This window comes from Dromaius novaehollandiae, chromosome 6 (genome assembly GCF_036370855.1).
Source record: "Dromaius novaehollandiae isolate bDroNov1 chromosome 6, bDroNov1.hap1, whole genome shotgun sequence".
Classification (NCBI taxonomy): Eukaryota; Metazoa; Chordata; class Aves; order Casuariiformes; family Dromaiidae; genus Dromaius; species Dromaius novaehollandiae.
The window spans coordinates 11,528,253-11,551,140 of record NC_088103.1 but is presented as its reverse complement, the minus strand read 5'-3'; the positions used below and the strand labels follow the sequence as shown (position 1 = coordinate 11,551,140).

Sequence of the window (22,888 nt, the reverse complement as noted above, 5' to 3'; positions counted from 1 at the left end):
ACTAGCACGAGCACTAGCACTGACAGGGCTGATTCAGAATCAGAATCACAGCCTGAGCTATTAACCCTGTGGAGAGACTACAGTTTTCAGTTCCAGGTTTACGCTTTTCCTACTCCAGTCAAGCAGGTGGCAAGATGCATATTTCAATAAAGTATCTGTGATTTGTAACACTTTTGCAGCATCTCCCAGTCTTAGTTTCAGAAATTCAGTCCTTTGCTTTTAAGAGAATAATATTCATTCCATTTCTCTGGGAATATAACTTATATTAGGCAGTAAGCACCAAATGGCAAGGAAGGAATACACATTGCTTTTCCTTGTCATAAGTCTTCAGCAAAGATTTTAATGTTCCAGAAAATACACTGCAATTGTACTAGTTTCCAATGAGTTACTAAACTAGAGCAGTTCTATGTTCTTGAAAGAGAGAAGCAATGAATAATTAAATACATAAACATATTCAACATACTTGCAATATAATTTAATCCCTAAACAAGCAAGTATTGAAGTTTAAAGTAGCATGCACATCAAAACTGTTCATGCCATGCCATTCAGTACAAAGCAGATTGGCTTTGCTGTCTGATCCAGGAACCTCAGCAATAAAAGCTTTGATGGTAAGCCACGCAGCAATCTGCTGCTGAAAAGCACTTAAATTCACAGCCTTGCATGATGCCTAAGGCTGTGTAGCTTGGGCAGAGTACAATGCAGTTATGCCAGAATTGCCAATTCCAAATTTATATTGTAACAGATACAGTATGCAGCTGACACTTTCACCACTGGTCCCTGTATCATCGTATCAGATATAATTCTTTGTCCATACAACTTCTGTCCATATAAAAAATTTTTTTTTTAATAAGCCAACATTTCTCATTAGCTGACACTTTACAAACTTGAAACTTGCAGTAGATTTGAGAAAGTAACTTTTTTTGACTGCAAAAAGAAAAAAAGAAGGGTCATACAGTCAAGTGCTGACTCTAACCAATCATGAATAAACACAGTAATGAAGAAAGTGTTCTTTCATAGTCCAGTATTTGTAAACAATTTAGCAATTGGCTAATCATGCTTTTACAAATATGATAAAGATTCACCACACTATATTGCTGTGTCCCTCAATTTTGCCCCAGTGTGACTGTATCAATTCTCCATTACTATTTAAACAATACTATATAAGAGGGAAAAAAACCACACAATAATGTCAGCTGTATCTAGAATAAGCTGATTAACCTTACTTACATAAGACAACAGTATTTATGAAAGGCTTAAGTGACAGCCATCCCATCACAACAGAAACAGCACGTGCTAATCTGAATAAAAATTGAATTTGCTCACTGATTTGTTTGCAGTAGACCTGTGTTATTCTTAGTGGCAACTTTATGTAAGCAGCTTGTCAAACGAAATTATTGTTCATCATACAGTGTAAATATAGGCTCTCTGAGGGGCCCAAAAATATACAAAAGACACTCACCCTTACTCCAGAGAATCAGAACGTTTCACCAGTAACAAAATGAGACACCAAAACATAATGGAAACATGCAGTTCTTCAGTCATCATACAGAATAAAAATGTCTGTTCTGAGCAAACGTTTTACTGCAATAGTTTTTAGAAAGTTTTAATCTTGAACCAGACACTATTCAGTTAGGTGCTATATAAACACAGAGGAAGTTGCCAGCTCTTATCTCAAAGAAAAGCGATGCAGAAATCTAACTAAATGACAGGAAACAATAGATGAATGGCAGATGAACTCAGGTGGAGGCAATATAACGAACCAGTGCTACCCAGTATGATAAGCATTGGTCCTAACACAACTGTGATTTAGCTATTGCTGTGAAGTTTATAATACACTTGAGAAAAGAACGTTTAAAAGAGGGAAAACTCAAAAGAAGATTCGGTAGCTTTGGGAATATTTAGAGATAATATTAAACAAGTGCAAGGTGAGTTCTGTTAAATACTGCCAGAGAGACTGTTATTAAATATGAATTTGCTTGTGAAATTATCCAGCAGTAAAGCACAGATTACCTATGGAATTGCCAGAGGAAGATGGAAGAGGGGATGATTAAGATCTTCCCAAGGACAGCTAAACCACAGATGCCCAAGATTAATTCATGACAGAAAAGAGTCACAGAAGCCAAGGATGGACATCACTTACCTATCAAAAATTACCTGTTCTGCTGTGCTGGAAATGGCTGGTTCAACGCAGACGATGGGGATGACTGGGGCTGAGCACAGACAGGAAGCAACCCAAGCTTTGAGAAGTTTCAGCGCAATGGAAGAGTTAGAAGTTGCACTGGAATCATCTAGCAATTTTGGAAAAGTACACAACTAATGAGGAAAGGAAGACAACAGCTGAAGAAGTATGCGTGGAACACTTTTCTTATAGCAAAGGCACAATAAAGGATGCTTAGACTGTATAGGGCACAGCTCTGGAGTGACAGTGAGTACAAGAAAGGGAAAGGACTGCATCAGTGGGCATGAGATCAAAGAATGAGGGCAAATGAAGGGACTGGGAAGGAGAACAGACGAAAGACTCTTAAGGAGAATGAAGACAGAAAGAACAGACGGGGTAAGGAAAAGGTAAGGATGGGGATGTGACAGCAACAGAAAAAGCAAATGTTGGCGATGAGTCTCAGTGAGACTCCGTCAAGGCCAGACATTCCTTTGACCATTGACTCCATGACCATTTCCTAAAATCTGAGGAAAAAGTCCACGGACTATAGTTTTGGATTCCGAGGCGGAAGATACTTCTTTCTGACCTCAGCAGGGACCAAGACAATAACGACAGACTGACAGACTAAAACCAAGCAACACTGCTTGTGAGCTACTGCTTTTGAGAGGAAAGAAAATCTTCACAATCAGACCTGTATGGATAATGCTGGCAAGACATACCCTGATAGCATCAAATGCTTTCTCACACACTAATGCATCCATTTAGAAAAAGAGCCCATTCCTGAGAGAAGAATGAAGACAACGTATACATAAAACAGTAAGAAAATTCTATGTATTCTTGCTCAGAAGGCAGCATCTGCTTTTCAAACTCCTACACTATAGGATGACCTACTCTCTATAGAAATAACGTAGTACGTCACCAACATCTCAGGCCAGCAGCTCAAGCCAAAAAAAAAAAAAAAAAACCCAAGACAAAAAAAATCTAACTCCCTCATTTATAAGACAGAGAAATTGGCAACTGTTATAAAGAAGCAGGAATATTTGGGGGTTGGACGTTTGGCAGAATAGGGGGGAAGGAGTTTGCTTTCCTAGCTCACTGTTCATCTTCTATGTAAAAGAGAACACAGAATCTAAAACCAGAAAGCTCTCAGCAAAAAAGAATGAGAAAGAGAGTGTGTCCAGGATGAAAAAGACTGAAGGTGAACATTATTCCCACTCAAGATTTTTTCCCTTTTTCAAACTGAAATTGAGCTTAAATTATTTTCTGACATTTTTACAATGAATATTATATTCTAATTTTCAAAGTACCAAAAACCAAATAGATGGGTGTAATTTTTCCTTGTGAGTGAATGAAATAAGGGGAACCTAAATACAACTCTTAATTCCTATTGCAGCACAAACAAGAGTATCATTCCTCTCCGTTTGTGAAAGCAGGAGACAGCAAAACCGTGCAAATGGCTGCAGCACAGATGCACTCAGGCAGCGGTGGGAAGGATGTACGATGAGCCACAAGGTCAAAACTCTGTAGTTTGAAGGGGCAGTAGTGTAGAAGTACAAAAGCCAGATAGTTTCTGTTCTTTCTTGTCCAAAAATATCTGTCCTTCTCTAACTACCCTGCTGACTCTCACTCAATCGTCTAAGGAAAGGGGACCTGAAGATGTGGGAGGAGAAGCGCCACCCTCTCTGGGTGAAATAACAATGTGTCTGTGCTTTGGCTTCCATTCTGATGTCTGAGATAAAAAGGGTAAGCATCAGCTTTTTGCTCTCCTGCCTCCCTCCTCCTACCTGGTATGAGAACACACCACCTTTTCTTTTTTAAAATCAATAATTTAATCTATGTTTCTACTAAAAAGCAAAGTCTTAACAATTTTGTGAAAGTACCTCAACTGTTCAGAACAGATACTCATTATGGCAAGTGTAACATTTCCGTACACTACAGACATTGTTCAGGGTAGCAATTTGCCCCTATGTCCAGGAAGAAGGCAAGATGTGACTTTCAGGAAACCATTGCTAAGCATCTTTTTGCTCGATCTACTCAGTAACAAAAATAAGTATACCATTACACAGAGAATCAGAATGGTCACCTGATTTGTTGGCTATAGTAAAGGTCTTAAACTATTGAAATTGGCAGGAAATCAGACTCTTCAGAGTTTGCTATACAGTACATAAAAATGAAATACATGCAAAATGATATATGTATTTGTTTGCCAGAAAACAGTAAACAACTTCATTTATTTGTGAACACAAACTGACCTGGTACTAAATAGAGATTAGCATTCAAAAACATGATAGCAAGTTAAATTGTAATGTATGCAAATTGTGGTGGTATGGATTATTTGATAAGACAGCCGCAAGGCTGAGTCATAATAATGACTGCGTTAATGATCCTAATACAGATGTAAATATAAACAAGTATTTCTACAAGATGAGATGACTCCCCAGGTATACTGTGGGGCACGAATACAGTCATTTTGAGAAAACACGTATGAAGACAAATTAAGGTATGAAATTGAACACGTGCAGGACTGCTCTTTGGAGATGGTTTTCCCCATAATGGCATCTCCAACACCTGCTGGTGATCCCGACTTGAGATGCCAAGGAGCCAAATTATATGTCAGGGAGAACGAAGTGCCAGAGGCTTTTACTTGCAAGTGTGCCTATCTGATCGTGGCACTAAACATTTTTAAGTCAACTCTTACTTGGTTTCTGCAGCACAAACGTAACATTTCCCAGTAACGCTTTTTATGTGACTCAGGGGATAAACCTGCAAAAGGAACAGGTGTCTGTCCAACCTTAAGTTTATCTGGCAATTACCACTTTATTTGCCTTACTCAGTTCACTGTACATTACAGAACAATTTGGCAACTAAATATTACTCCATTTTCTGTGAAACTCAGTGGACAAAATGCTGACAGCAAACATAATTCAATATATTTTGCTTTTAGATGAACAGGCAATAGTTGAGCAGGCTAAACACAAACCAGACCAAGAGTATAATTCAGAATTTAAACAACACCAAACTGATTGGAAAAGGAGAGAAAATGTGTCTTTTTTTGCTTTTGTAATATGAAAAGCAAGTCCTGAGGTTTAAAAAACAAACACGCAACCATACACAACAGAAAATTAAATTCAGCTCTCAGAGGCTCTTTCTGTAAGATTAGTTGGAAATCCCAGACATATGAGATAGGAACTCTCAAAGTGCTGGAACTGCTGAATCCCTAATTATTAAGTCTTTTCTGGTTAGGATGAACAGGACCAACAAAAGCTAAAAACAGTGTTAAACTACAAATAAAAACCATTTACCCTGTAAGTTGATCACCTAGTACACTTATTTCATAAACTACTAGTTATGCATCCATCCTGTCGTCTAGGGGAGAGGAGTGTGGACTAAAAAAAGTCATACAGCAGGAGAAGGGAAGACTTTCAGAAAAGAACTTCTCAGACTGCACGTGTATAAGCTAGAAAAGCAAACAAGGCCACAATTCATTCCCCCTCACAGGACACCTCTAAAGCTAGAATGAGCAGGGCAGCAGAAAATCTTGCATCACAGCAACTGCATTTTTTTCTGCATTCTGCACTGTAACAATTCTGCAATCCACACTACCAAATGACTTAACAAGTTTTCCATGACTTAGTCTAATGATTCTGAAGTACACCCTGATGTTGTAATGTGTTGGTTGCACACACTCCCAAAAACACAGAAGAGGACATAAAACATTCAGATGTAACTCTGCAGTTGTTGCTATCAATATCTGTTTTCTCTCATGCTATTCTTATACTGGGTACGTGAGGTTTTTTTTCTGCAAACTGGAGTAAGAGCTTGCTATTTTGATTTGTGAAACATACTGATTTATTGTTTTAAAACAGTAGTCCCTATTTCCTTTCTCTCTCTCTCTTTTTTTTTTTTTTTTAATGTGCTATGCATGTCTCATTCCCTCTTGGCATGTGCATTTACAGTGCACTGTAATTAGACGGCTTTCCAGAGTACCACCTTTTGCAATAATGCATATGCTTCATATTTAGACTCCCTCCAAGAGCACAGAAAGTTTAACTGTCACAATTCTGCCTCAGTTCCTTCCCAGTACATAAGGAAAGGATTCAAGATTAATTTATGAAACACACAGGCATGGAAAAGGTGAGTAGCCTTTTCTTTTCTTAGGTGAATACATTGTCAATTCTGCACTACATACTTCTAACCTGAACTCCGGGGCAGTGGAACTCAAACACTATTTTAAGCAGATATTGAAAAATCAATTTGTAAAAGTCTGTATCAGCACTGGAGATGGTGATGATGATAAGAGCTCAATGGCTTGTAATTTATGGAAGACCTAGTTACGTTTTGAATATGCTCAAAGTAGATGTGTTACTAACGGTTGCTCAAACTCTGGCAACCAGTCCCAAAACAAAGTAGTGCAATGTTGGTGGTCATTTATACAGATTCTGCGAGTCTGTGAAACTGCCTGGTTGCATATTTAGAAAGTGCACAAGGTAGATAAGAGAGAATGAAGTTTGGGGATGGGGCCACACAGCTGCATCTGAAACTTCAGATCGCATGGAGATCTCTTCAGGACTCATGGAGTCCTCTTCTCTGCATTTAACCAATGTGCTGAAAAGCGCAGTGGACAGGCTGTAACTGTGAGCGTTCACTTTCATGATTGCACATAATTGTATGTGAGAGGGGAATGGCCCTGACTTCAAACATATCCACAAATATTGTCTTTCACTAATCAGAATAATCCCCCTGGCAAGCTCAACAGATCGATCAAGCCTTAGAAGAGAAGTTAAATAATGCTGAGGAAGCCCTCTTTGCTAGATTGAAGTCTCTGTATTAAAACAGTCATCAACAAAAAACAGGCACTTCTTCTGAGCTTTCAGCCAGGGGAGTTGACAAGGAGTTGAGGGAAGGACAGGTCAGCTCTGACCTTAGGTCAGAAATGGCAAGAAGGTTACCTGAGTTACAGGTCCAACTACGTTGCTAAGTACTGCTGCAGAAATTCCTCCTCTACATTTCGTGTAGGATATAAAAGCGAGGAAAACACATTTGTTTAACAAACTACCTGAGACATATTTGCAATGGGTTAACATCATCTGTAGATTCTAGACAAATAATGAAGTTTTTTGAGACAACAACAACTCTTCTTTGTCTTTTCTCCCTATGAGGTCCCAGGGCTCTCTTGGAAAAGCAAACGAATGCAAGACTGCAGTAAATGTCTTGTTCTTAATAGCTTCTCTGCTTTGTTTTGTTTTCTCTAGCTTTCAAATAGAGGTTCAATTCATACGTGCCATTGCCTGCAGCTGACAGGATCCAACTCATCCTTGCTATGGAAGTAAAACCAGTTAGATTGCCGTATGTAGGTTAACTCCGTTATTAATAAAAGCAAAGGTACAATTTAAAATAGACACCTATTAATGGCTGAAAGAGAAACAGCAGAATAGCAAGGCTTTCACGACTTGCTGCCTTCCTGAGAAGTCCATGCCCTGAAAGTTCCTGTAACTCGGCTGGATACAAGAAAAAGAAATCTGCTGTGATGTCTCTCACTGAGAGAAATCAGGTGGACTGAAGAGCTAACAAACTCAGTATGGATGAACTCTTCATTTCTTTAAAATAGAAGTGAAAAACTACCCACAATTTGTTAACAAGAGGAAGGAGAAAAAGGGAGCTCATCTTAAGGGTATTTTGAGTAAGCCAAAACATTGAAAAAAAGACTACACAGGATCATCAGCTATGCTGTAGGGAACTGGAAGTGTAGCTAAACTGAATTAGATTTTGCAGAGGATACTAAAACCCACTGTAAAATACTGATTAGCTAAAGGAATAAAAAGATGGTAAGGAATGAAATGGGGATGTAGTGAGGACCAAGATGAAACAAAAGAAACTAGGTATGATTAAAAAAAGCAAAATGAATGCTTTGCCTCGCTTCTCGGAGGAAAAAGAAACATGGTCTAGAATGTGGCACAAAGACAGCCTGCTTAATGGAAATAAACACATGGAAATAAAGGCACAACTTCCAAAAGAAATAAATACTCCAAGACCTAACACAGTAAACTCAAAAGGGCATGAGTAATCTCCATGCCAAATTCTGAAAGAAGTAACACACGGAATACACATCCAATAGAAAGGATTTTTAAGAAATGTGTCAAAACAAAGGAAATATCGTATCATACAATAACAGCAATCTTGAAAAAAAAATTTCCACCTCTCATAAAATCAAGGAATGCAGGTTCCTCATTCACTGCTTCCATGAACACAGATTACTAAACACAGTCTGAACACAGCATATGAGCATTTTGCCCTCTTCTTCTTTGGAAAACTCATAGCAGCTCACCTGTTTACCCCTCCAATAAAAACAAAGAATTCCATGAAACCTAGACTTGAATTCTTTTCCCCTTTTCTTGGTGTTTCTGTTAGGATGACTTTATTACTGCTTCAACAATTGGTAGTTATTATTCATTTGAAGTCACTACCACTCTCCACTGTGTTTAATGTCCTAATGGAATATTATTAGCTGCTGCTTCAACCCAGCTGTCTCACACTCTTCAGCAAACTGCACTTTCAAACAGAAGCACCATTTTTAAAAAGTTCTAGCACGTCTTAACATTACCCTGCCTTTAATTATTAACGTTTCAAAAATTGTCAGCCTGTTTTCTTTGACTTTTCCATATATTCCACATGGCAAAACTCCTGTCTTAAATTCCAATACCTACTCCAATGTATTTTCGTAACAGCCACAGTTTGATTATTATCCAAATAATGCCCCAAATGTTCCTGTGCAAAATCAAGCTCTCAAAGCCCCTACAATTTAACTAAAATTAGATGCTGAAAGAGTCACAAGAAGGAATCAGGAATGTGAACTCTAAGAAACATGTGCAGCTATGTCCTCTGGATCATCTGATGACTTCAAACAAACAGCTACCACTGGATGAATGAATCCTTGCAAGTGTAACAATGGAAGGCATCTTAAGGGAGGCACCCTGCAGCTCCAGGGACATTTTCATTACCGTTCATCAATGCAGCACATTGACCAGTAAATAGCTTCTCTATAAAGTGCTATTCACATTATACCTGTAAAACTGGAATGAATGTTATACATATCTATGGAAAAACTTGAACTTTGAAAGACATTTCTGATAATTTGCATTAATAATATTTGGCAGTTAGAATATTTTTAAAAACATTCTTTGTATAATTACATGTTTGAAATGCTTCGTGAGGAACTGATCTGGAGAGCTTCTGCTTTTATTTTGATGTTGGAAAATCCTCCCGTGTATCAGTGTCCTCATTCATTTCTCATTTCTCAATTACATTTTGACCAACAATTTCTTTCCTTGATTCAGTCTTGAAATCCCCTGTAATCAGCAGCACATTGTTCTTTGGAACTATATATGTAAGCTCCTATAGCTGACCATAGAATGCTTTTATTTCCTTGTCTGGGCTGCTGTGGTGACATCATACGTCTGAACAACCATCAGATTTGTTAAGCTTCATAGGCAAACTGAAATGAAACTGGCAATGTCTGGAATGTATCTAATTAGGAATGCAAAAACATCCTTGCTTGAAAAATGAATGCCAGGGTTTTCTCAGCTCTCTCTCTGTGCTGACAGTCAGTATCTCTAGGGGATGATGGAGTAGCTTACTATCATTTCACCAAACATCAAAAAAACCCCTCTCATGTCAGTCTCTGAATAATGGTATTCATTAAGCAGAAAGCTGCACATGTCCTTTTTAACAAATTAAACTTTTTTGGATCTCTTGATCTACTGTCAGGACTCTGCGATTGCTGGACTGCTGATGTACATTCAAATACAGCTGAATATACTTCAAGCCACGTTAATTTCTAAGGCAAATGCATACGTTGTTCAGGATAACGGGAATTTCAGTATAGGTGGAGGCAGGCTATTGGTCATACCTTCTTGACTTCTCAGAAGGAGGTGTATCTGCTCTTTGGTATCCACAGCTTCAGGCACAGCCACAAATTAACTTCTGATACTTGTTTTTTCCTAACCTTGTCAGATTGCACTGGCAAAGGAGAAGTAGATGCCGCAGATAGGAATCTTCATATTAATATTGACCGTTTAAGTGTCATGCAGTGACTTACCTACTGATAGACGTACTATGCACTTATACAGTACACTTACACAGTGCACTTACTCCGCACTACATGTTTGTTCAGTCTCTTCAGATCACAGTATCTTCCCCTCACACTTCACAAAGAAATACAAGGGACGCAACCTCTCCTTTTTGTTTTGAGTGACTGTCCATTTACTTATGCATATCACAGACAGCTATAAGAATATATACTCAGTTTCCTGCAGAGAAGTGTCAGCATCTTCACAGAGACTGACCGCAGCTTTGTTATATTCCTCAGTATACATTCCAGGGTATTTACCAAAAAAGGGAAATTTTGATAAAAATGAAGGTTCAGTCATGATCAGATCATCTGGGCTTCGATCTCAAGAGGGCCGGACATATGGAAGATTCAGATCTCACTGAGGAACAGGTAGAAACAACTTTGTAATGTTCTTTAAAATTAACTAATCTATGAAAGGGTCAGATGTCCCAACCAAGACTCTTAGCCAATGTTCGCTGAAATGGGAACATATCAGAAAGACCTAACAGAGTATCAGCCTCAATACGGTGTGTTTTGCCAGATAAATCCATCTCACATGAACTTCTCCTACTATGGATAAGAATCTTCTATGAAGCGGAGGAACAGAAGCAACCAGTACAACCCTGTGAAGAGGGGCATCTTGATACTGGGATAAGCACAGCTCTGCTTTAACAAATAAGAAGGAGGGGCGGAGTCCAGAAACTTCTAATTGACAAAGATCCTCGTATCAAAGCCACTTACCTACGCTGGCACTTGGCTTTCCCCGAGTAGGACCCTTGGAATTCACTAGAGGAAAAGAAAATGACTTTCCTATCTGGGGAACCAGCCACTGGTAGCCTGTCCAGCTTGCAAATAAAAGGCCTGACACTCTTTTTCTTGTGTCTGAGGCATAACAGTTCATCTAAGAATTACTTCCATTCCCAGCAGGTAACACTGAAGCCAAATAACATCTGCATTCACAGTCTAACCATATGGAGTAGCTGAGATCACCCATCAGAATGCTGAAAATGAGAAGGAAGCAAACTGTAGCCAATTGAATCTGCTCTGATTTACTGTTCCTGAAACTGACTGCTCCCCTGCAGAGAACAGAGTAGCGTTGAAACCTCCTGTATTAATGCAATATACAGCACTGGCAGTGGGTCTCATCAGGTAAACATGATTTTCCCACCAGATACTGACTTTTCCTGTTTTATCCTGGAAAGCATCTGCTCAAGAAAACTGTTTTTCCTGAGACGTACAGAAACAAGTTTTACAGTTTCCTGATTACCAGAGAATTTACCTCCTTTAAAGTATATGGTTGTTAAAATGCATCACCAAAAAGGCCTTTTTGAACAGAAATGTCTCCAACTTGGACATCTTTCAACAGGTATACAGTTTGGGGGGCAGCAAATGGAGATAAAGCTTTCATCCAGACTGTAGGCACATCACATTTTGTGGGGTCTGTAAATGGAATCTCACCAGGACTGGATGGCAAGAAAAGAAAGCATTTGGGAGAGGCTCTAACAGCAGACAACTAGTCATATGTGACAGGCTCAAACAGAAGGCAAGCAGACATATAAAGACTCCTTGAATACATATGGTAGAAGTTGAATGTAATTCAAATAGGATTAGGAAAACTCCTAAATCAGATAGAAATAAAGAAAAGGAAAAAATGCTGCAGGACTGCAAATCAGCAGAAGTGTTTCAACTCTTTCAGGCAATTGCAATGAAACTGGACAGTATTAGTTGAACCTTGCTTACTTAGGTGCTGAACAAGACAAGCAGGCCAGGCTTTAGTGAACTCTCCAGGTATCGTAAATCATTATCTGATTTTTAATGGCCACCATATAAAAGCACATATTGACAACCACTCCAAGATAGAACCATTTAAGACAAACTAACTTCACTTGCAGGTGAAGTGAAAGCACAGTGTACCATACAATGTTTCAGGATTTCTCTTCAGTATATAAGAAATTTCACAACTGACAATAGCAATAAGGGCTGGACATTCTAAAGATTTTGCACATTTGAACTCCTACTGAAACTGTTCAACTTACACATCAAAACAGAGACTCACCCAAAATTTCAGTATTAGCCTGCAGTATATGTTTATAGTTAAAAGAAAGAAAAATCTGTTTCTCAGTTTCTACCCAACTGCAGAAGACAGTCTTTCTTTGAAAATATATATACACTTTCATTAATGTTTAATTTTATTCCTAAAAAGCTTACCGAACATAAAGATACTAAGGCTCAGTGGTTATCCTGCATCATTTGAAATGGGATTTGTGGATCAAAGATATTTGGGGGAAGTTCTGCATCAGACAAAGTTCTGTTTCAAATTTTAAAAATATGCTTTTCTGAAGCCTTTTCACGAACTACTGGATAAGCACTAAGATAATTCATCGTTTTGTAAGTAGGTGGATTCAATCATATTGATAGAAATCAGGTTGTCAAGTGTTCTAGTTTGGAGCCGACAAAACTTCAACAAGAGTTTAACAGGATTACCTGAACATACTCTTTATCCTTACCTTCCACCGAATAAGATTAAGTATTTCAAGTATTCCAGATATTCCAGTATTTCCAAATTCCAGGTATTTTAGAACAATTACAGGTGGGTTTGTAGTTGATCATTTATGAAGTAAATCAAGATCCTTATTAACCTGACATACATATTTTTAAAGAACCAAGCACATTTTTCTGAGACATTCTGATACGGTACTTTTGTTCTGTACAGAACAGTATTCCAGCCTCCTTGACTTATTATCATGTGTATCCCAAGTAACCCAAAATCTCCAAATCAGTTCAATCTGGATATGAGCTTCGGGGCATACTTGACATATACAGTTCTATGCTGTCCTGAAACAAATCAAAAACTTACCCGAATCACCATGACTGAGCATCTGATATTATGAATTGTATCATAGACCTTCTTAGAAATATCCACAAACTGATTATCATCAAACAGATGCATTTTGTTGTTGCTGAAGCTCTCCAATGCAATATTTACTTGACTAATAAACTCCGGAATCACTATTAAAAAAACAAACACATACAAACAAAATACAGTTAGCATAAAAAGGATAAAATATATCATTTTTATTTCTGGCAAATTCCCATTTACATTGATTAAAACTTGATTAATAAGATAAAAGAGCATTACAATAATAAAGTGCTTATAAATACACGGAAACGCGTTTGTAATTTTTACCACACAGTGCTTGGTGTGTATTTAAGCTGCGGATGGCGATACAGTACAACAAAGGAGAAGAAACCTTCCCCAAGAAGGACTTGGGAGGAGTAGTTGTTAAAACTTGCCACCAACTTCAACAGTAATCTTGCCCACAGAATCAGGATTGGCTCTCCTGGTTCAAGGCTGGAACTACTACCCAAGAGAGAATCCTGCTGTTTCAGAATCTGTTTTCATTCTGAACTTTGACAAAATTATTCAAAAATGGGTATTTTTCCTCAAGCTAAAAAGCATTTGGACTTATTGAGGCAGTTTTCTCTTGTTTTACTCAATCACGTAAAAATTGCTCATTCTGAGTCAGTTTGATATTAACCTGAGTTTGACCCAGAATCTCCTGGGAGTTTTTGTTCTGGTGCTCCACATCCCCATTTTGCCTTGTGATCTGGTAGCACTGTATCTCCCTTAATCCTTCTCAGCAGTTCAAAATCAAAGAACGAACACTGTTCACTATGGAAGATTTTATTTTCTTCCCTTGCTTTTCTTTCCAACACACAAAATAGAAAGAACACAGCCAAAAAATACACAGCACACAAGGAACTGAAATAAGTACAGATAAAACTCATCTGAAATGAAATTTTTTCAGACACTCTTTCCCATTACTACAAGACTGAAGACACAGGATAATTTGAGAGGAAACAGATGTAATATTCAGTATGTGTAACATACACTTTGTGAAACAAAAGCTATGTTCAGGCAATGTGTTGGTCTCAAATGTGAGCCCCTCTTCCACAAACCAACAGAGAGCCAAAATCTACCTTACTCAGTGTGTAGTTCATAAATGCATACCACATGAAAGCAATGGTACCAATATCTTAAATGTAAACCATCTCAAGCAAATTCTTAAGTACACAATCAATCCTTACGCAAACTTCAGCTGAAGTCAGCAGGACTTCTGAATTGGAAACCCTAGTAACAGATACTTTAGTATTAGCAGAGATGACCTGATGATACTTTGAATTCTCATGGAAATTTCAAAACATAGCACTGGAGACAATTAAATTTGCTCTTAAATTACAGTAACTTCACTGTCTTAGAGCTCAGCTGTGCTCTGTCTAGAGCATGTAACAGTTTTGTCATGTGCCAGTACTCAGAAATAACAAACTTCAGTTAATTTAGTGGTAGCGGGAAGGCTCACTTGCTTCTGTAAAATAGGTTCTCCAAATGTGAGACAAGTAGACGCCATTTAGTTTGAAAAATAGGATATTTAAGATCCCTTCTTCCATCTTCAGATTATCACTTGAATTATCCTTGCCTTCCAGAAAGGTCAGGGAGAAGAACAGATTTTTAAATTGTATTGAAAGAAAAGATGAGGTACATTTTTCATCAACAATGAAATGGCATAGTTGAGAGAGAGAGAGAGAGAGCGAGCACACGCACGCACATTGTTAGTGCATTTTGAAACCTATATATTTTTTAAAGAAATCCAAGTGTCATATAATTTCAGAAGATAAATTAATTTGTTCTGTTAAGCAACAATCATAGCTCCTAGGTTATTAAAATAATGGTAAGTGTAGCACTTTTAAACTAAACAGTCACCTCATATAACATTTACATGGAGCATTCAGCTCTTCACATCCTTTGTAAAAAGGCTGCAAAGAAGAACATATGTTTCCAAGAATTCAGAATCTCCACTGGTACGGTAAAAACCATCAGGTGTTTTCCAGGACCTCCTACATCCTCTCTTCTCAGTTCATTATACTTGTTTTCTTTACTGCACTACTGTAAAATGAAGATTCTCTGCTTACCAGCAGCGCTTTCTGCAGCGGAACTGCCTGCTGCCCTCTTCTTGTACTATACAGGCCATTTTGTTTATCAGCTGAGGCTCCATCCGGTACCCATCCTCCCTCCATATGCTTATTATTGTCCTGTTTACAGCTCTTTCCGAGGCCAGACTCATTGTCTCAGTGCTTTTGCTTTCCTGAATGAATGCATCACTTATAAAAGAGAATTTTAAGCAAATGTATCCTTTACAGCTGATACCCTATTGGTGGAATTACTGTAAACCATAGGCTGCACTTGACTATAAAAATATTATCTCAATGGCCTCACTTAGATAAGAAACGAGTATCCATTTTTAAGACAGTTGCTTTCCATCAGTATCATTCGTACACGCAGACAATTAAAACATACAACAATTAAAATTATAACTCAAATACATGTATGTAACATCCTGCTAAAGAAGTATACAAATTTTCTGGTATTTCACCTGTTGTTACAACTATCAAGTAATTTCTATTATTTGGTCATTTACCCTGTCTCTGACTGCATTATTCCCTCAAGATCCCTAACTCCAGTCTTGATCATGTATGATTTATCTTATTTTGAGTTCCCAACAAAATGACTACTCAAAAAGCAGGTTTGGTGGATACATAAGTTCTTTTCTATGGATGACTGGAATCAGTAATACTCTACAAGGGTGCATAAGCATATGACTCCAAGATGAGAGCTGAACTTCTATACTGCCTTTCTCCCCCTCTCCCTTTTTGTGCCAGCAAAGGAGCTGCCTGCATGGGAGACTGCTTCACACACCCTCAAATGGTCCAGGCATCACTCTGAAATGAACGCTGCTTTAAGCAGACTTCAGTTACATTAATAATGTGCATCTTTGCTGCATTTTGGTTTACTTTTCCAGGCAAACTAAAGACAGAGGAAAAGGGATGCAGGGTAACTACGCTGAAATAGACTGATTATTTCAATTGTTCCGAAAGCCAAGAAAAATAAAACAAGTTGTAAGTAAATTAAAAAAATTCAAGTGTTGTGCAATTAAACCTATCTTTGTATTTTCAAGCTACTACACACAAACATCTTGCTATTACATTTTAGGGATTTTTTAAATTAAAACAATATTTGAAGAAAGCATTACAATTTTTGTTTACATTTTTTCTATTATTTTTCATTTTTTTCCGATCAAAACTATGAGCAAATTTCAACTTGAACATCTGGAATCCTGCCTCTCCTCTGCATGTTTTGGGAAATACCAATACTGCTCATAACCATAACTTTGAGAGTCCCCAAAATCCAAACTAAATTACAGACTAGGTGATACTAAAAACATGTTTTCTACTCTTCTTAAAGTTAAGCTTTTTATTTTAAAATTCATCATGTCTTCCCTAATTCTCCTCTTGCTTTAAATAACAATTCATTTGGTCTTTCCTTACAGGCTATGTCTTCTAGATATCTTAATAACTTTTGCTTGACCTTCTCATTTTCAACCAAAAACAACTAATGAATCCTTTCTGTAGCTTAACAGCAGTCACAGATGAGCTCTTATTTCACAGGCTACCATTCCTACATAGCACAATCACAACACGTAACACGGAAATGTAAACTTCGCTAATCACTTCATTACAACCTAGCAACTCTGTGTCTGTTATTTTTAGTGTAAAAATCATCCGGACAACAGGTTTTCAGCTTTATGGAAAGCCAGTGCTCAAAAGGTGAAAAGATCAGTCCAACTACTGGTAGCTTTTAATGAACCTGGGTTAAGTGATCAACATCACTTCATCATCGATCAGCATAACTGAAAGAGCAACAATCTCCACAGCTAAAATCTCTGACACTAATGCAAAGCTTGACTAAAGAGTGCCTTAACAAACTGCAACTATTACAAGTATTGAATTATGGAAGTGTGGTATCAGAGTAAAAACACAATCAGAAGAATTTAACAGAGGTCATGCCGGAGTTCAAAATAATCCCTAGAACAGGTTTCGGTGTTACTGATACCTCCTAGAACTCATCGAAAATACTGATTTTTTTCATATTTTTTTCAATTTTTTTAAATTAAAAAATATACTGTGATTCATTTGTTTGAGAAAATGCAAAAATTACTGAAGAAGTATTTTCACAAAAAATGAAAACACAGGTTACCTATTTTTCACTGTTCTCATACTCAAGTACTGGAAACAAGACAACTCTGTGCCCTGCCATCTCTGTCAGGTCACTCCCCAGGTGCTGGCCCTTGTGCTTATGCTGGAATGAAATGGGCAAGGTACAGTTCTCCCTCTCAGTTCCTCTCCACTGAGAAAGCCTCAGTTTCTCAAGGATGTCAAGGGAGAGTAAGTGTGGTGGATCGTGCATGTACATATAGACAGCTTAATTCAAGAAAAAGAATTAGTGGTAAATAACGCACCTTTCACCTTCAATGCTTGTCTGGAAGTATATACACTGGGAGTGCATTCCACGGTGTTAACAGGCTGGAAAAAGGGTCAAGAGATCTCCCTAGAAGGAAGACTGGGGAGCCCAGAACTAGGCACAGCACTCCAGGTGTGGCCTCACCTGGGCTGAGTCAAGGGGAAGCATCACCTGCCTTGACCTGCTGGCAACGCTTGTCCTGATGCAGCCCAGAAGCCTGTTGGCCTTCTTTGCTACAAGGGCACATTGCTGGCTCATAGTCAACTGGTTGTCCACCAGGACTCCCAGGCCCTTCTCTGCAGAGCTCTTTTCCAGCAGGTTGTCCTCCAGCCTGTACCAGTGCATGCAGTGGTTATTCCTCCCTAGGTGCAGGACTCTTCCCTTTGTTGAACTTCATGAGGTTCCTCTGATCATCTCTCTAGCCTGCTGAGGCCCCTCTGAATGGCAACATTCTTGTAAATATTAATATATTTATGAAATATAATAATATATTTATAAAATCTACAATTATATAAAAATAGATAGTATATTTGCTAGTATTTTTACAAAAAACTTCAGGGCTACAGAGAACCCAAAAAACAGGATCATACACTGTTAGTGGTTCTGGGGCAACTTGAAAACAAAGGACGTTCCAAAGTTCCTCTAGAGTAACATTTAAAGGAAAATGTAGCTCCCTAAGGAGCTCTAAGAGGAAGCTGTAATCATGAGGAAGCAACATGAAAGGTTTCCACTGGTGACAAGGCCAAACCATCCCAGTAAGATGATTATGAGCCTTCTGAGAATGAAGAGTAGATGGATGAGGGGTTTCTTTGTTTCATCATCAGATTAGATGCACACAGAGTGGCTTGTAACATAAAAAGTCTGTGACATAACTGAACTAAAAGAGCACTAAAGGCTGCTCTAACAGTCTTGAAGGCAATCAGAAATTCGTGAAGCTATGGCAGCAGGTAATATGCCATAGCTACAGTTTTCCTAAGTGCCTTTCTTTTACGGGCCTTTTCGTGATGATGTAGTAAGTTCATTGTCGATATTCAGAGAATTCAGATGGACTTCTGTTTGCTTGTCTACACAAGCAGCAGAACCTGGACTTACAGAAGCATTCCAAAGCCACATTTTTATGTCCTACCTTTGCAGGTGCACTTGCACTCTCTATAAGCAGGCTATGACTGTGTCACGGAATATGTGATCTCTAACATTTTACCTTTAAGAAGAGACAGAAAACTGAAGAGGAAAACTGGAAGAAGTCCACAGAAACCTCCAAGTCCCCTGCTTCAAACTGATCTTAAAATTATTCTAGGCACCAAGAGCTCTTGGGAACTGACAGATGTCGGAACCAGTGAAACTGTACTGTATGTTAGTAATGGAGTAATTCCTTTTCGGACATAATCTCAAGTCATGGATATGAAGAATGGTGCTTGCAGTCGATGCTCTCAGGAGTGTCAACGATCTAGAACGTCCCATCTCTGAATAGTCTTAAGGCGGCAAGGTAAAAAATTATCCTGTTCTCAGTGCTTGCATTTACGTATTCCTATTATGTCCTTTAATAAGTAGACTGACATTTAAAGACGAAAAAAGAATTCTGTTGACCTTTCTGGTGGACATTAAATCTCCTGAATATTACTTTTTGTGTTACTACACAATTAAATTCGCACTGTTGTGTAAAACATCTGTTTTAGTATAACACAGGTATGCAGAAAGGACACAGCCTGTAGAAGATGACATTCAGGAACACTGGACTCATGCACATTGCACACATACACACAATGAATCAGAACCAAAAGAACCACAGAAATGCAGTTCTATTTGAATTCTCATATTAATAATAATTCATAGAAATTATTTTTTAAACATCTCACCATCCAAAAATAATGTTCATTTTCTCTCTCTCTAGGTTCTGAGAACATTTAAACATATGCCATCTTTGTTATGTTTAACTGCACATATTGTATAGCATAGTGGGGGCCATCACTCATACATCAAGCTGCCACAGTCAAATAGTATAAATCAAAAATAGTTGCGAAATGAAAAGAAAAACACATGATACATCAAATAGCCTTTAGGAAAAAAATATATTAACAAAAATAAATAGCTAACATTAAAATGATTCAAAAATACAATCCCACATTTCTATTTAAAACTTTTATACTGAGTTCTTTATTTTATTATATTACATTTTACATTTCCTTTCATAGAAAAATCTGTGTTTCTACCCAAAATGTTCTCTAAACTAAAAGTTTCCCAAAAGAGAAGTGTGATTCAATTGCTGGACCCCATTAAAATACTTTTGCACAGCCCATCCATTGACTCTATTCTTAAAATGTGTCTAACATATTAAAGTTTCTATTAATAATGCCACATCTAATGGTACGAAATACCCCTGGTCTTACACAAAATGTGTTATCTCACATCCAGTTACCTAGTACCCTCCTAACATTAAATCGTGGTCCTTGCTCATCAACTCCATTCATGTTATAGCTACCTTTATCATTAACAGGAAAACTCAAGGTATTTTGAGCAATGGAAAGAGGATGAAATTTCGAAATATTTAGTTGTATCTTTACATAAAATATTCTGAAAAACTGAACAGAATTTTTCACTACTCTCTCTTCCAAAGCACCTCCTGAACTTTGAGAACCTAATATCTAATAACTACATAGGTCACAGAGGGCTCTTGCTTTGACTTCAACTCTTCTGGGATCACACTGGGATGGATTTTGGTCTTTGATTAGACCCCGCATGTTAGAGCACGTTAACTTAGATTCTTTCTGAGAGAGTCGTTCCTTATGCCTTTCTTAAATATTGGAACTGCATTGTCAATAATGCGAATCTGAAATTCCCCATGTTCTAAGAGTAGGAAATTGACTTTTCCATTTCAGGGGAAAAAAAAAAATGCACAGTTGATTCTTTTAAGTTATATAGGTAAAAATTATCACAGGTTGTTGATTAGGAAAAAAGCATCCATCTTTGTAACAGACTGATAATAGCCAATAGAGTTTTAACAGTCTCCTAATTTCCCTATTTAAAGTAAGCAGCTTATTGAATCCTTGTAAAGAGAAAAGTGCCACATACACATAAATCCCGCCATCAGGTAAGCGCTACAGGTAAGGCAGCAAGGGTATACATATACCTCCTACCCCTCAGGTGAATATTCCAAAAAAGGAACAGCAATAAAGCAAAAATACAAGAGTGAAGTAAAAGGAAAGTAAAAACAAAACAAAAATAACCTCTCCCCATCCCCACCCCATAAGCAGTAAAGCAACAAAACAACAATACACTTCTGGTGCGAAAATAATTCGACTGCATTTTTTTTTCCTTGTCATGTATGGTAATTCATCATGTCCTCTCTGTCTGCCTTTTCATTTCCCTCTATGCCTCTCAGCATAGTTTTTTGATTGTTTGTTTCATTTTGATTAGCACTGTGAAGGCTGCAGAGTAATAGCCAAATGTCCTTCAGTGCTAATCTCCTGAGAATGCTTTTCAATGTTGTATCCAAGAATTGTACAACACGTTAGATTCCCAATTTAGTGATGGGAATGAAAATTTTTCTGTTAAGATGATCTTCTAGCAAGAAGTTAAGAGGAATTCTCCTGTAACAACATAAGCAGAGAGTTGTGGCAAGTGACACGTATCTCGACTATTTTATTGTCCCCAATAATCTGATCACCTAGTATGAGAGTCAGTGTGACTGTCATAGGTAGCTTGTTTTCAGAGGATTTAAATGGTTTTCCAGTTGCAAGAGTTCAGCTAAATTCAAAGGCATAATGAAATTCAGAAGCACGGAGAACTACAGTGGAAAGGACTAAAAACAGAGCTACCACTTGAATGAAGGGTAATATTGGTATACAGAGTGAATAAGAAATTTAGTTAATACCTGCAGTCTTTCTTCGGTATTCTCTTTCTTCATCTCACACACTGAGACCAAAGGACAGCTTGCACTTCTTGTGTTTTAAAAGCAAGTATTTACAAATTTCTTCCAGAGTCATAGTTAAGAACTTCACTTCATGTAAACAGACTTTTATATTCTGATAACCAAATGCTAATGCTGAGTATTATATTTATTTGTAATGTCATTCTAATCCAAAGTGTGTGCACTAAGCACTAATCAGATAATAAATAAGAACCATCCAAGCTAAGGCAGCTGTGCCAGTCATGGCATACAATTTGAAATACGAGCGTCTTCTGGTAGAGGCTCAAGTTATACCTCCCAAGGCATGCTATTTACAATGGAATAAACTGTTTAACGCCTGGTGGAGACACATTTGTTAGATGTGTTCAAAAATACATTAAAATAATAATGGAATTACTGCAGAAATGATCCTGAACTCACTGCAAACAGTTGAACTGAATGACATAAACAGTCTTTTGAAACCCTAATCAGTGTGATTCTTTGTAACAAATTCACATAATAAATTACTAATGTGAAGATTAAGTTGTTTCTAAATGTTCTTCCATTATAGTACAGAAACTTAATTTCGAGCTTGCTAACATTTCTGTGATACAATGTTAAATTGGTGACATTTAATTAAAATATTATATCCAATGACTTGTAGAGACATACATACAAGGAGCTTTATGACTGTGTGCTTTTGATATATCCCTTCAACAAGAATTATTGTTCACATTTAATCACAGTTTTTGTGCTAACAAGCTTAAATGTTATATGCAGGAAAAGGGATTAGTAACATTTTTGGAATTTGTAAAGACATGAAATACTTAATTCATATTCTTCTGTCAATCTTAATCGTAGGCCAATATATCAAAGATCTCTGAATCGTCTACTGTGTTTTTCCCTCTTTTCTTGAGTATTTAGAACAAGAAGTCCTATAAATGATCTTTGTGGGATTAATTTAGTATTTCATGCTGAAGTTTTTGCATAATGAAATATAATACAGCAACAAGGACTCAAATAAGAGACCTGTTGCACACAGAAAACAGCTGCATACTAAAGTAAGATATAATTAGCATTTGCTTGCATTCAACCCCATATGTGTACTGAAAGAGTGAAACCAGCTAGGGTACAGGCATTTTGTAACATTGTAACACCACTAATGACATAACCACCAACAAGTATTTTGTAACATAACTAAGCACACATACATACACACATCCACATATATATTAAAATAATACATGATTACAAAGGAACAAAAGTAGATTACTGGTATAGGGACACAAACAGGATACAGAAAAACACATACAAGCAGTAAAATCCACAGGAACGAAGGAGGTAGAACTGGTATGAAAGATGTCTGGTGAAACCAGAATA

At 37.5% G+C, this 22,888-nt stretch overlaps 1 protein-coding gene across 1 annotated transcript in view; it reads right to left on the bottom strand.

The window, feature by feature from the left end:
• Positions 1-22,888, bottom strand: part of CTNNA3 (catenin alpha 3) — a 572,729-nt gene that overhangs the window by 92,064 nt on the left and 457,777 nt on the right. The window contains exon 13 of the mRNA XM_064513677.1: positions 13,123-13,274. Coding sequence (XP_064369747.1) covers positions 13,123-13,274 — 152 coding nt within the window. The remainder of the gene's footprint in view (positions 1-13,122; positions 13,275-22,888) is intronic.